At 42.1% G+C, this 13,087-nt stretch overlaps 2 protein-coding genes across 2 annotated transcripts; both read left to right on the forward strand.

Moving 5' to 3' along the window:
• Positions 1–308: 308 nt before the first annotated feature.
• Positions 309–1,064, forward strand: LOC149158933 (uncharacterized). Its single transcript, XM_089434133.1, has one exon. It carries the CDS (start codon positions 309–311, stop codon positions 1,062–1,064), a length of 756 nt encoding a protein of 251 aa, XP_089290259.1.
• Positions 1,065–2,034: 970 nt separating this feature from the next.
• On the forward strand, positions 2,035–2,547 carry LOC149158934 (uncharacterized). Its single transcript, XM_089434134.1, has one exon. It carries the CDS (start codon positions 2,035–2,037, stop codon positions 2,545–2,547), a length of 513 nt encoding a protein of 170 aa, XP_089290260.1.
• The last annotated feature ends 10,540 nt before the right edge of the window (positions 2,548–13,087 follow it).

Consider the following 13,087-nt stretch of genomic DNA (forward strand, 5'->3'; position numbering starts at 1 on the left):
TGCTTTTATTTTAAATGCATATTTAGGGAAAGATAGTGCTTGATTGTTTTGTTTGTCACTATAAAAGCCTTAGTTTCTAGGGAGGTCGGTTTTGTCCGCAAAATTGACTCTTTCCGCATGACACCTCCTACCGAGAAGTGGCGGTAGGAGACAGACAAAGCGACCAGGAGTCAGAAGAACGGAAGAGCACGGGGCCGGTGCTAGGAGCGGCCTGGCAATCAAGCCACAGAGGAAAGTTCCTGCCATGTACAATAAAGAAACCTAGATATGTGATCCCAACGAGCAAGCTGGAAAAGTATCGAAGTTACATGAGGGACCATGCCCTAATCTGCAAGTTTATCGGAGTCTGGCCATCAGAAAGGGACCTCACCAAGTGGATACAGCAGAAATGGCAGCCTCAAGGCCACATCGAGCTCAAGCTGGGAGCGAAAGGCTTCTTTACGGTAATCTTCTTTAACCTGAAAGATAGAGAACAGGTTTTTGATAATGGCCCATATTTTTATAATAATGTCAGTCTGTTCTTGCGTTTCTGGGAAGACTGTTATAACCTAGACAAAGAAACCTTTCTGGCTGCTCCTGTCTGGGTCCGTCTATTTGGGCTCCCCACAGACTTCTGGGACCCGGATATCCTGGAAGGAATAGGCAACTCAATAGGAAGCTTCGTGAAAATAGCAGATACTACAAAGAAAGGTAGATACACCTCGTATGCCAGGATTTGTGTCTACATGAACCTAGCAAACCCCATCCCCGACACTATAGAGCTTGAATACCACGAAGAGATCTGGCAGCAAAGCATAGACTATGAACATATTCCGTTTAGGTGTCATAGATGCCATACCCATGGCCATCTAGCAAAGGAATGCCCAATAACCTGGGAGGAAGAAGAAATCAGAGGGCCCCAAAGAAACAAGAGAGAGTCGGATCAGGAGGAATTCCAAGAGGTGAGAAACAAAAAGAAAGCCAACAAGGAACCCCCCCAGAAAGATAGGAAAGGAAAACAACCTGACACAGCGAAACCAAACAGTTTCGCTATACTGCAGGTAGAAGAGGATGAGGAAGATTAGCACATGGAACATCAGGAGGATAAAGGCTCAAACTACACTGAAACTAGTGAAAGGATCCTAGCTAAAAGAAAGGCCCCGAATGAGACACAAGAATAGGAGAAGGAAACAAAGGAAAAAACGGATCAGATGGAGACAGACGAGGAGTCCAGTAGGGAGGACCTAAGCCGGGAAGAGGAAGTGTTGGAAAATCTGCTGCATGAATGGAAGAACCTGGATGAGAGGTTTATCCCCGAAGATCAAAAGAAGCTGTATACTGAAACCTTCCAACAATGCAAAACCAAATTAGAAAAAGGCAAAGCCCCAATAGCAGAAAACCAAGAGACTCAAAAAGAAACCAGATTAGATTAGACTGGTCAAAATAAAGGGGGAAAAAAGGAGGAAGAAGAAACATCAAGGAAACCATACAACTCATGGGAGAAACCCTAGTCAACACCGGAAAAGTAGTCCCGCTATCAGTGGTGTTCCAAACCCTCTCTCAAGTTAATCAATGATTTTGACCTCATGGAATATTAGAGGCTTAAATAGTAAAGGAAAATAGAGACATCTGGCAGCATGACTCAAACAAGACAAACCTCAGATCATGCTTCTCCAAGAAACCAAAATCCCAGGACAGAAAATGGAGGAAATCCTAAATAAAATAAAACCAAGATATGAACATGTCACTATAGACCCCAAAGGTAGTGCAGGAGGAATAACTATCCTCTGGAATCCAGCTGAAGTCCTCGCTGACTGGTGGATAGGAATGCCAAGAATCCTCACCGGGCGATTCAGACTAATAGGACAAAGTGAATGGGTTGCAATCTCAGCTGTCTATGGGCCCCACACCTGAGCAGACAGAGACCTGTTCCTCACTCAGCTGACTAAGCTCCGAAGTTTACACCAGGAACAGAGATGGATCCTAGCTGGAGACTTCAACTTAATTGCTTCTCAAGAAGAGAAAAAAGGTGGAATAAGCAGGGAAGACACAGAAATGGAAAGATTCAGAGAAGTGCAGATAGAATTAAGAGTAGTGGATATCCCAACCATCAATGGAAAATTCACATGGAACAATAGAAGAGGCGGTTCCAAACAGATTGCTTCAAGACTGGACAGATTCCTCATCTCAGAACACATAATTGAGCTGGATATCTTCTATGAAGCCTCTATCCTACCCTCAGCAGGGTCGGATCACTGGCCAATAAAGCTGGAAATAGCCTTAAATAATCAGAGCAAAAGGAGACCCTTCCGGTTCGAGTCCTTTTGGCTCCGAGCCCCTGACTTCCTAGACAAAGTAAGAGGCTGGTGGCAGGACAACAAAAGTGGAAAGGAGGGCCTCAGCAAAATGCGCTCATTTCAGCAAAGGCTCAAAGAAATTAAAAGCAAAATTAAAAAGTGGAACAAGGAAGAATTTGGCAATATCCAGCAGGAGCAGGGAAAACTCCAAGCCAGAATGGAAAGAATCCAGCAGCAAATCATCTTGGAAGGCCGAAGTCAGGCTCGATAGAGGAGGAAGGTAGAGTAATCACCCAATTAGAGGAAAGGAGAAAACAGGAGGAAATCCTGTGGAAAAAAAAATCCCAAATCCAATGGCTCAAAGAAGGCGAAAAAAAATCCAAATTCTTCCACAAAGCCATGATAAATCACCGCCAACACAACATAATTTTCTCCTTGAAAGACAAGGAAGGAAACAGAGTGACTCAGCAAGATGAAATTGAACATCTTTTGGTGGAGCATTTCAAAGGTATTCTCTCTGAACCTAATATCAACAGAGCCGAGGACATAGACAAAATCAGCCACCATATTCCCAAGAAAGTCTCTAGAGATCAAAACTTGGCCCTTCTTCGGATAATCTCCAAGGATGAACTGGAGGAAGCAATAAACAAAATGGCTAAAAATAAGGCCCCAGGACCTGATGGCTTCACCATAGAATTTTATCAGGCCACTTGGAGCTTCATGGGAAATGATCTACTTGATCTAGTGGAGGAATCCAGATGCTCCAAACGCATGCACCAAGGTTTGAACGCCACCTTCCTGGCGTTAATTCCAAAGTCTGGCTGCTCAGATGAACTGCAGGGTTTCAGGCCCATCTCCCTATGTAATGTGGTTTACAAAATTCTTGCAACTATCATTGTCAATAGGCTTAAGCCTATCCTACCGGATCTCATTGCCCCAGAGAAAACTGGCTTTGTCTAAGGAAAGCAGATCACTGATGGAATTATAGTTGCCCAGGAAGTGATCCATTCCCTGAAAAGCTCTCGAGCCCCAGGCATGCTTATCAAACTGGATCTGGCCAAGGCGTTTGACAGGCTTAGCTGGACCTATCTGGAAGGTATCCTAAAAGCCTATGGATTTGATCAACGATGGATAAAATGGATCCTGTCTATGGTTAGCTCCCTCGTCCTGTCAATTCTCCTAAACGGCTCCCCCTCTGAAGCTTTCACTCCATCCCGTGGGCTAAGGCAGGGCGACCCCCTGTCTCCTTTCCTCTTCATCCTGGCTGCAGACGGCCTAGGCAGACTGGTTAAGGCTCAGGTTTCCAAGGAACAGATAAAAGGCCTCCGCATCTGCGGAGAAGATATTCCGGTCTCCCACCAGCAATTTGTGGATGACGTAATGCTTTACGGTCAGGCCACCCTAAAGGAGGCCCAAAGAATTATCAAATCCCTATCTCAATTTAGCAGAGCCTCCGGGATGGAAATTAATAAAGATAAATCGGAAGTGTTCTTCTTTAACACCTCCTTGGCAGTCCAAAGGTTCCTGGCTCATACTCTAGGCTTCAACAGAGGATCCTTCCCCTCCAAATACCTGGGAATCATGTTACATGAGCACCAATTCCGGTCGGCCAACTGGAATCTGCTAATCAAGAAAATCCGCAATAAAATGGAGAACTGGACCCACCGCTCACTAAATGCCCCAAGTTGGGTAACCTTATTGAAATCTGTTTTGCAGGCCATCCCAAATTACCAGCTCTCATGCCAAGCAATTCCTAAGGCTGCGAGCCAAAAGCTGGTCTCCCTGTTCAAAAATTTCCTCTGGCAAGGGACTAGAAAAACTAGAAAGTGGGCCCTTATCTCATGGGAGTGGCTCTGCTGGCACCCTAAAGATGGCGGTCTTGGACTTCGCGACCCCTTCATCCTCAATCAAGTAATGGGTGCGAAGCTCTGGTGGCGGTGGCTTCAGGGGGGCCCTAACCTGTGGAAGAAACTCTGGGAAAGAAAATATGACGAGACAGGGGAAATTGAAGACAAACTGAGAAGCACAACAGAGACCAAAGGTTTTGCAATATGGAACCTGGCTAGAGGCAACAAAGATATGATAAGGGAGCACAGTTTCTGGGAAATCCGGGAAGGAGACAAAGCCAAATTCTGGGAGGAATCCTGGCAGCAAAGAGACCGTCTCATTCAAAAAGACAACCTCCATGCCATCCTTACCTTTTCGACCCAGGCAGGGGCTTCAACTTTCGGCAACTTCTGGAAGCCTGACGAAACAGGATACTGGCAAAATTGGAAATTTAAAGAAGACTGGGTAGGAGCACCAGAAACCGACAGATGGCAGGATTACTATACAGAGATGGCTTCTCGGAAAATAGCAAAGAAAACAGGGTCTGACATTCTCAGGTGGGGCAAACACATACAAGGAAATTTGACTACAGCAAAAGCCTACCACCTTCATAGCAACATCAACCTTCATCTAGAAAACAATCAATGGAAAAATCTCTGGGAAATTAAGCATTGGCCTAAAATTTCTTTCTTCATTTGGACAGTTCTACACGGTAGAGTGCTCACCTGGGACCAAATTCTGCGGAAAGGTAGCCAAGGCCCATCCCGCTGCGCCCTTTGCCTCTCCCAAGAGGAAACCATGGAGCATTTGATGAACCGCTGCTCCATCAACTCCTCCCTGTGGAACAACCACCACAATTTGTTTGAGCGGCAGCACCGTAACTAACAAAATATCGTAAGCACTATCATCAATTGGCCAAAAAAGCCTTACCTAAACCCGGTCGTTAACCGTGCCTGGCTCCTATCTGCCAGATTCCTCCTCTGGAATATCTGGAAAGCCCGGAATGGGGCTATTTTCAAAGCAAAAACCACAACTACCGCAGCAATCTAGGAGCAAGTCATTAGAAACCTCCGGGAAACAATCCTTTCAGAATGCTGGAAGGACGAAGACTGGAAAGTCTCGAATATGGAAGAAACCATCCTGGAAAAATTAGAGGTCAGACAGAGTATGGTAAACCGCGGGGATTCTCGTGCAGTTAAGGCCAAAGAGGTGACTGAAAGCAACCAGTACAGATGCCCTCCACATGGATTCACAAAATTAAACTTCGACGGAGCTACAAAGCACAACCCAGGCGAGGCCGGCATTGGCGGAGTCTTTAGAGACATAGAGGGAAACACTCTCAGAACTTTCGCGATGGACTGTGGGGAAGCTTCGAACAATGAAGCAGAGTTGCACGCCTTGAAACGAGGACTAGAAATAGCTCTCCGGGAAAACTTTAAACGACTCCAAATCGAGGGGGACTCAAAGCTGGTAATTGACATGGTCAGGAAGCTCCAGCAGCAAATCCCAGTGGAAAGAATCAGCAAAAGCTAGAGAACCGCTTGGCTGGTAAACGAAATTGGAAAGCTCATTCCAAAAATTGACTATCTCCTCCCAACCCACACCAGGCATGCAGGTAACAAGCCGGCAGATTGGCTTGCGAATTGGGGTTGCCGGAACCGGGGCAAGGAAATTGATAGCGAGGGTCTGCCTCATTTGCATCAGGAGGAGAAAAACCAACTCCAGCAACTGCTAAACGATGATGCAGGAGGGAAAAGCATGGGAAAAATGAACGGCCAAGATCAGGCGGCACGCAGCGGAGGTGGAGATAATCTTCATCAGCAAGGCTCGGACAGCTCCTATGTGGGAAAAGGCAGAGGGGTAAGGTAGGCACATGACAGGCAGGTGACGGGGCATGGCCAGAATGGCCGAACAAACGGAGGGGACATGCGAGCTGAGGCATCATTAAAGAAAAATCTAGAACCAGCTCCAGAACTCGAGATAATGGGCAGGGGAAGGACGACAGGTGGCAACAGGAGTCAAGTTAGGCTACGACAAGAGTAGCCGGATAGAGAAAGGAATGATGAAGCATGAAGTGGAAAGGACAATCCACGCCACTTTCCGAGATGAAAAAACCGGTTGGCGTGACGGAAAAATAAATGGACAAGCGGAGGCCGGAATTTCTATAAGCCAAGTGGCGGCATGCTCGACACGACATCGAGTTAATAAACCCGAGAAAATAGATGGCAGGCTCATTCCGCTCGGCAAGAAGAATGACAAAGAACGGAAAGACGCCTGCTCACCTCTGCGACCAGCCCTCCTCATCGGCCTCAGCAAGAAAAGGTGGTATGTTTCCTTCTGTCCTCGTCCCTCAGACATGTATGCTTGTTTCTCTGGTCTCTTGGTCTGGCTGGATATGCTTTGGCCCTGTAAGCAGACCCCCTGTCGCTGTGATGTTAAGGGTCCCTCGGGCTCCTTCTGGTTTCTCCTTTCCCAGTCCCTGGATGGGGAAGATTTGATTTATGGTAGTGCTACGTCCTGCTCCAAGAGTCAGGCAGTTTGGGGGGCTTCGCCGGGCTACGCCATGCTTCTGGAGGGTCCTAGCACCCCTGTTATTCTCTTCTCTCTGGATTTCTACCGTGGTTGGCTCCAATTCTGTTCCTCCCCTCCGCTGACCAAGGCCGTCTGGTCTCTTTGCTCTGTTGGTTGGGGGGTTCTCCGGACTCCTGTAAGAAGGTGGCGGGTCTTTAACCAACGTGAACATAATGGCACTGTTCTAATGTCACGTGAGACTACCCATGCTAAGCTCGTCGCCAAAATGGAACAGACCCCGACCAGGCTCTATATCTCTTACACTAACTCTCGGCTTTCTGCTATGACAGGTAGGCCCAGAGGAAAAATGGCTCCAAGAAGGACCACTTCTAAACAGAAGAAGGAAGCCAACACCAGTAGTCACCCAAATAAAAGAGGTAGAAAGCCCGACTTCGAAAAACTCCACCTGATTGATGGGTACATGACTGGTATTTCTCCTGAGGTTTGCGCTCTCATCCATGAATGGGAACACGAGCTGAGGGAAATAAGTGCGAACCAGGAGATTCCCCATGAGGACTAGGCTATAATCTCCGACCCAGGCACTTCCAGAGGCAGAAACTTGTTATTCAATAGAACGTTACAATTCTACTGGATCATGAAGCATGTGGTTGGTAGGGCCATGGAGGTTAACCAAGCGGTGTGCAAAGAGGAAGATGAAGAACGCAAGCAAGCGGTAGAACTCCTCAAACGCCAACTGATAGAAGAATCAGCCTCCATAAAGAACATTCTCTTAAAAGAACTTGCGGCGGTCCAGGTACAAGTTTCCAGAAACCATCTGCTGCTAAAAAACATGGAGCAAATGACACTGGAGCTCAAATGGGCCATTGAGCAGAAGATCCTGAAGTCGGGTGCCAATGACTCTAAGCCTGCCCCGGTGAATCTGTCGGATGAAGATTAGTGGTGTGTTTATTTTCTATACTGTTTTGTGATGAATCTGAACTATATCTGGGTACCTTTCTCTGTTACAGTAGTTAGCCTCGCTTTGAATAAGTAGAACAATGGTTATGATAGGAAGAAGGAGTTAAACATTTTTAAATTTTGGTCCAACTTTCAGGCCAAAAGGTGGCGGTCTGGTTTCCCTCGGGCAGGCCAGCCACCCGAACTCTAGTTTAATTGTATTTTGATGTTTTATGGAATGAAGAATGCCTAACCTTACAAAAATAAATAAATTAAAGATTAAAAAAAATAGAAAAATGATATATATATATATATATATATATATATATATATATATATATATATATATATATATATATATATATATATATATATATCATAAAATGAAAAAAGTAAAAAAAATATTTAAAAATCCTTATTTTTTGAAGTATGTAGAAAAAATTGTATAAAAAAAAAATTAGGGGTGGGGGTTGATTGTCGAAATCGAAGTCCCGCCCAACTAGGGCCAAAGGGACATTAGTAGGGTGGTTGTAGTAGCCCGCTCGCTGCTCTAGCTACCCTATCAGTGGTCCTTTGGCCTTGATGAGCGAGGCAAATCGACCCCACCCCTAATTTTTTTTAACCAAATACTTTATTATTTTTTAAATTACTTTTTAAGTAATTTATAATCTATTTAATCGTTGAAAAATATTTTGACAATAATCACATCACTAATATTTTATCGACGCGTTTTGAATCATCTTGTCTGGTTAATCTTTTTAATCTTTTATTAATTTTTATTTTAAATTTTAAATTGTATTTATTTGTTTACTTTTTATAATTTGTGTAATATTTTTTTTCAATTTTTGTCTTCATTATTATTATTATTATTTTAATTATGTTTGTTTATTTTCTTTTCCCTATTTTTTTCACATTTTGTTTCTTTTTCATATATATATATATATGTATGAATTTTTTCAATTTTTTTCCAATTTTCTTGTTCCAAGATTAGAAATTTTGATTTTAATTTTTTTTAATGTTTCAATGTTTTATTTAATTTTATTTAATTTTATAAGTACTTGATATTCTTTTTAACCATTAATTTCTATTTTGTTTTTGGTTAAAGTTATTTTTAATTTGTTTTTAAACATATTTATTTTGTTAGTTGTCCTTAAAATTTTATGTGAATCATTATTTTTTGGAAAAAGCTTCAAATATTTTCATCTTTGGAAATGGATTCATAAAAATTTCAGAAAATTTGCTATTTTTTTGGTGAGTCAACAATATTATATTAATTCGTCAAAAAATTATAACATATATGCATGAAATTCAATGGTCTTTCGACCTCACTCCTACTAGATTTTTTTGGCCAGAAGAGAGACACAAAAACTAAGTACAAAAAGTCAAAATTTAAAGAGGATTCAGAAATAGAAAGGCAAGAGAACCCAAAACACTTCTAAGATGAGAATACAACCCACAACCATCAGGGGTCATGATGAAATTCTCGAGTTGTACCAACACCAGGTAACTATGGAGGCCTAGGATTACTATGGGCATATAATTCCAAGTAAGCAAGGTGACCCTCAATATGCTCGAGTTGCTCATTAGTTCTCCTTTGACCCTGCCAAAGAGAATCCAAATGATCTTGAATGTCCCACAGGTTATGTTGAAGATAATTCATAAAATAAATCACTTCATTATGATCCTCATGACGGTGTTGGCCAAGTTCTTCCAAGACCATGGTAACATTTCAGAGTGGTAAGTCCAGAGAGTCCAAAGATGGAGGAATATACACACAACTCGGAGAAGGAATGTGGTCGTGAGCCACCTTGCCCTCGAATGCAACCTCTACGTCCCAGTCACCTTCCATTACCCATGACTGTCCTCTGTTGGCTGCCTGTTGGCTTCGAGGCCCTAACCCTTTCCTTCCTTGACCACGTTGCCAAAAAATCACAAACTTACACTAAACCATGGAAACCAATTTCTAGTCTTTAACAAGTCATGGGAGATTAGTAACACTCTCGGACTCCTAAATTCAGCAAGGCATGTTCCACCAGACACCACACAACCCTCCACCAAGGCTAAGTTGTCACCACTACAAAAATCACATCAACTCCCCCAATCTACATTGCCCCATACAATAGAAGGGAAAAACACCCAACAACAAATGAAAAAGACCTAGGAATCCAATTGCCCACCAAAAGCCCCGTTCTATTAGGGAGTGAATAAAGACTGCAATTGAAACTCAAAACTAAATATCCATTGTTTAGCTCCTCAAGACAAGGGAATAGAAAGGCACAGTTGAAATTAGAATAGACCACTCCCAAACTATATGAAATCTCAACTCTCAAAAAACCAAAAAATTGAACCCAAGGTATTACCAAAGTGTTTGTAGAAGAACCCCAACACAAGGGAATTTTCTGATGAGCTAATTTTGGGAACGACCCTCCCTCTCCAAGATCATCCAACTGTAAGGCAATCCTCAACAACCCATCATTGTAGGATCTCAAACTCTTCGAATTTGGTCACTGACAGAGCTGCAACATAAGCCCCACCCACCTACAAAATTCTTGGACACAAAAGTTCCAGAACAAATGAGCATGTGCAGGTTGGTATCCTATGCAAACTCATCGTAGCCTCCACCATCCTCACAATATCCCATAACTAGACTTAAAAACTAGAGAAATGAACCCGCTATCCCACTTATAATCCTGTCGTGATTCATCTCGAACATGCCTGGTCCCATGCGCCACCTATCCTCAACACTCCACATGTGTCACCAATCCTTCATATGGGAGGGTCTAATACCACTAAAGCCATGCTTTTTCACCCCCATCGGGGCTAATAAAATTTGTTATATTTTCAAATTTTTCTACTCATTTTTTTCCATAAAAATTATTTATTTGACATGTCATTTTTAGCAAAAATGTACTGAAATTTGTAATTATATCTATATGCAAAATGTGTATTTGTTTTTTAAGCGTTTACAATTGCTAATTTTTAGTGACAATTATTTTATGTGTATTGAAGTATTAATTAACGATACATAAATATATTAAAAAAATCCTAACTTCAAAATAATTTTTTTTTCCCTTGGAAAAACGTCGTAATTTCTATTAGTGTATAAGAAATTATATTTTGTAGATTCCTAAGCATATGCATGTTGAGGCATGTTGCCTATTAGATACAAAAGAACAAAAATGATCCAGTGATATGTTCTCCACACAGGGAGAATTACGTTTTAGAACCTAAAACCTCATGCCTATCTCTTCACAATGAGTATATACATCAAAATTGCTTTTGTCTCTTCATAGAGAGAGAAATTTACTATAAACATCAAAATTGGTGACTGTTCATCGCAAGCTATAATTCAAGTGCAGTAAAGATAAATAGCATAAAAATATATACAAGTGTTCATGAAGTATATAATGGGCCTATAGCCCATGATCATGAAGATCGATCAAGGTTCTATGATAATGCTATTAAAAAACCCCATCGATCTCCCTGAGCACTACCTCCTTTGATAAGAAGTCTACCCCAGAGTTTCACTCCCTATAAATGTGATGACATAGAAATGAGTCAAATGTAGAAATTAGTCCGTGAGCCTCATCCAATATATGCCTCAGAGAATATGTTGTGCAATGAGATGCTTTATTTAACAAATTGCAAACAATTTTGGAATCCCCAAATAGCTGAAGATGTCTGCAATGTTTTTCTAATGCAAAATGTATGAGATGTTTTGCAGAGCAGAATTCAGCATAATTATTGGTACCCCTCCCCGATTTCATCTAGATTTTGAAACAATGAGATTCATTCAGATAAAGTATGGCTCCGCCCCCGCAGCCCGTATCCTGTGCGGATCCATCAAAATAAGACCATGGGATGGCCTTATCGATGATTTCAGGTTTAATGACTCTAGGGGGAGGGTGGGAGTCCTCCTCAGGTAGGAGATCAGAATCCACAGAGACTTTATTCATTATAGAAGGCCAATGTGGATCCTTCAAATTAAAAATAGAATGATTTCTTGCAATCCAAAAATACCAGCACATAAGTAAGGGCATATTCCTGGCTTTACTATTATGGCCTTCACACCATAGGTTCCAAGCTTCCATAATGTTCCTGCCTTGCCAAGATTTTAAAGAAGGATAGAGAGCAGTAATGATATTCCATTGTTCTATGATAATGGGACATTTAAGAAATAGGTGTTCTGTGCTCTCCTCATCTCTTTGACAGAGATGACACCAGAAGGGCCCATGGAAAGTTCTTTTCATCAAATTGAGGCTAGTAGGTATCTTGTCGAATAAAATATTCCACATGAGCAAACAGGCTCGTGGAGTAGCTTTGAGTTTCCAGAGTGCCTTCCATGAGGGGTTAATATGCTGTGGTTTATAAGGCTCCATCAGTTTGATATATCCATCCTTGGGTGAGTATCTGCCATGCTTTGCATATGCCCATACAATTTCATCTGCACCTTCTGTAATGCGAATATGAGCCTGTGTAAGGGCCTCCGTGTATTCATACCATTCCTGCTGCCATCGATCAGGTATATCCAAATCTTGGGCGGATTTCCATGCCTGTTGAAATATAGAAGAATTATTTTTGTCCGCAATATGACTAATGTGAGTGATGTCCATATTGTGTAGATGTTGTATCAATTCAGCAGATAGTCTATGTGTGTTTCCACAACCGATCCAAGGATTTGTACCAATGCGAACAACATTGCCATCTTTGATTCTCCAGGTTAAGCCATCTCGAATGAGGGGGATAGAGTTGATAATCGCCTTCCATATAATTGATATGTTGTTGCTGCATCTATGGTGCTGTCGAACCCAATACATAATATCAATAGGGCAGATGTATTTAGAAAATACCACCTTGGTCCAAAGACTCTTAGGAGAGATAAGTTTCTAGCAAAGCTTTGCAGCCAATGATTTGGAGAATAATTCCAATCTTTTGATACCCCAGCCACCCCATCACTTGGGTTTAGAAATCAAGTCCCATTTAACCCAGGCAAATAATCGACCAGGTTGATTACCTTTCCATAAGAACCTGCAACAAATATTTTGAAGTCTAGACAGGATACCTCCCGAAATCCAGGCCAAAGTCATCCAATATATAGGTGTTGCTTCCAACACAGCCTTTATAAGGACAAGTCTTCCGGAATGAGAGAGGTATCTATGGTACCAGATGTTAAGGTGTTTTTCCACCTTAGCTATAAGCTAGGTCCAATCTGCAATCTTATAGACATTGGGCTTTAGCTTGTATCCAAGATATTTCAGGCCATCCTCAATATTATGAATAATGAAAGGAAACCACTGAGTAGCAAATATGATTTCATGCTGAGAGCAACTAGGAGACGATAAAGTAGACTTGCTGACATTAATTATCATCCCAGTAGCATGATAAAAGAAGCTAAATACGTTCTGAAGAGCAGTAGTATCTCCAATGCTTCCATTCAAAAAAATGAGAACGTCATCTACAAATAGAAGATAAGCAAGTGTACAATTATCAGTGATCTTGATGCCGACTATGTGACC

This window comes from Pinus tabuliformis, chromosome 5_2 (genome assembly GCF_031772625.1).
Source record: "Pinus tabuliformis cultivar Carrire ecotype Pingquan chromosome 5_2, CPIR1, whole genome shotgun sequence".
Classification (NCBI taxonomy): domain Eukaryota; kingdom Viridiplantae; phylum Streptophyta; class Pinopsida; order Pinales; family Pinaceae; genus Pinus; species Pinus tabuliformis.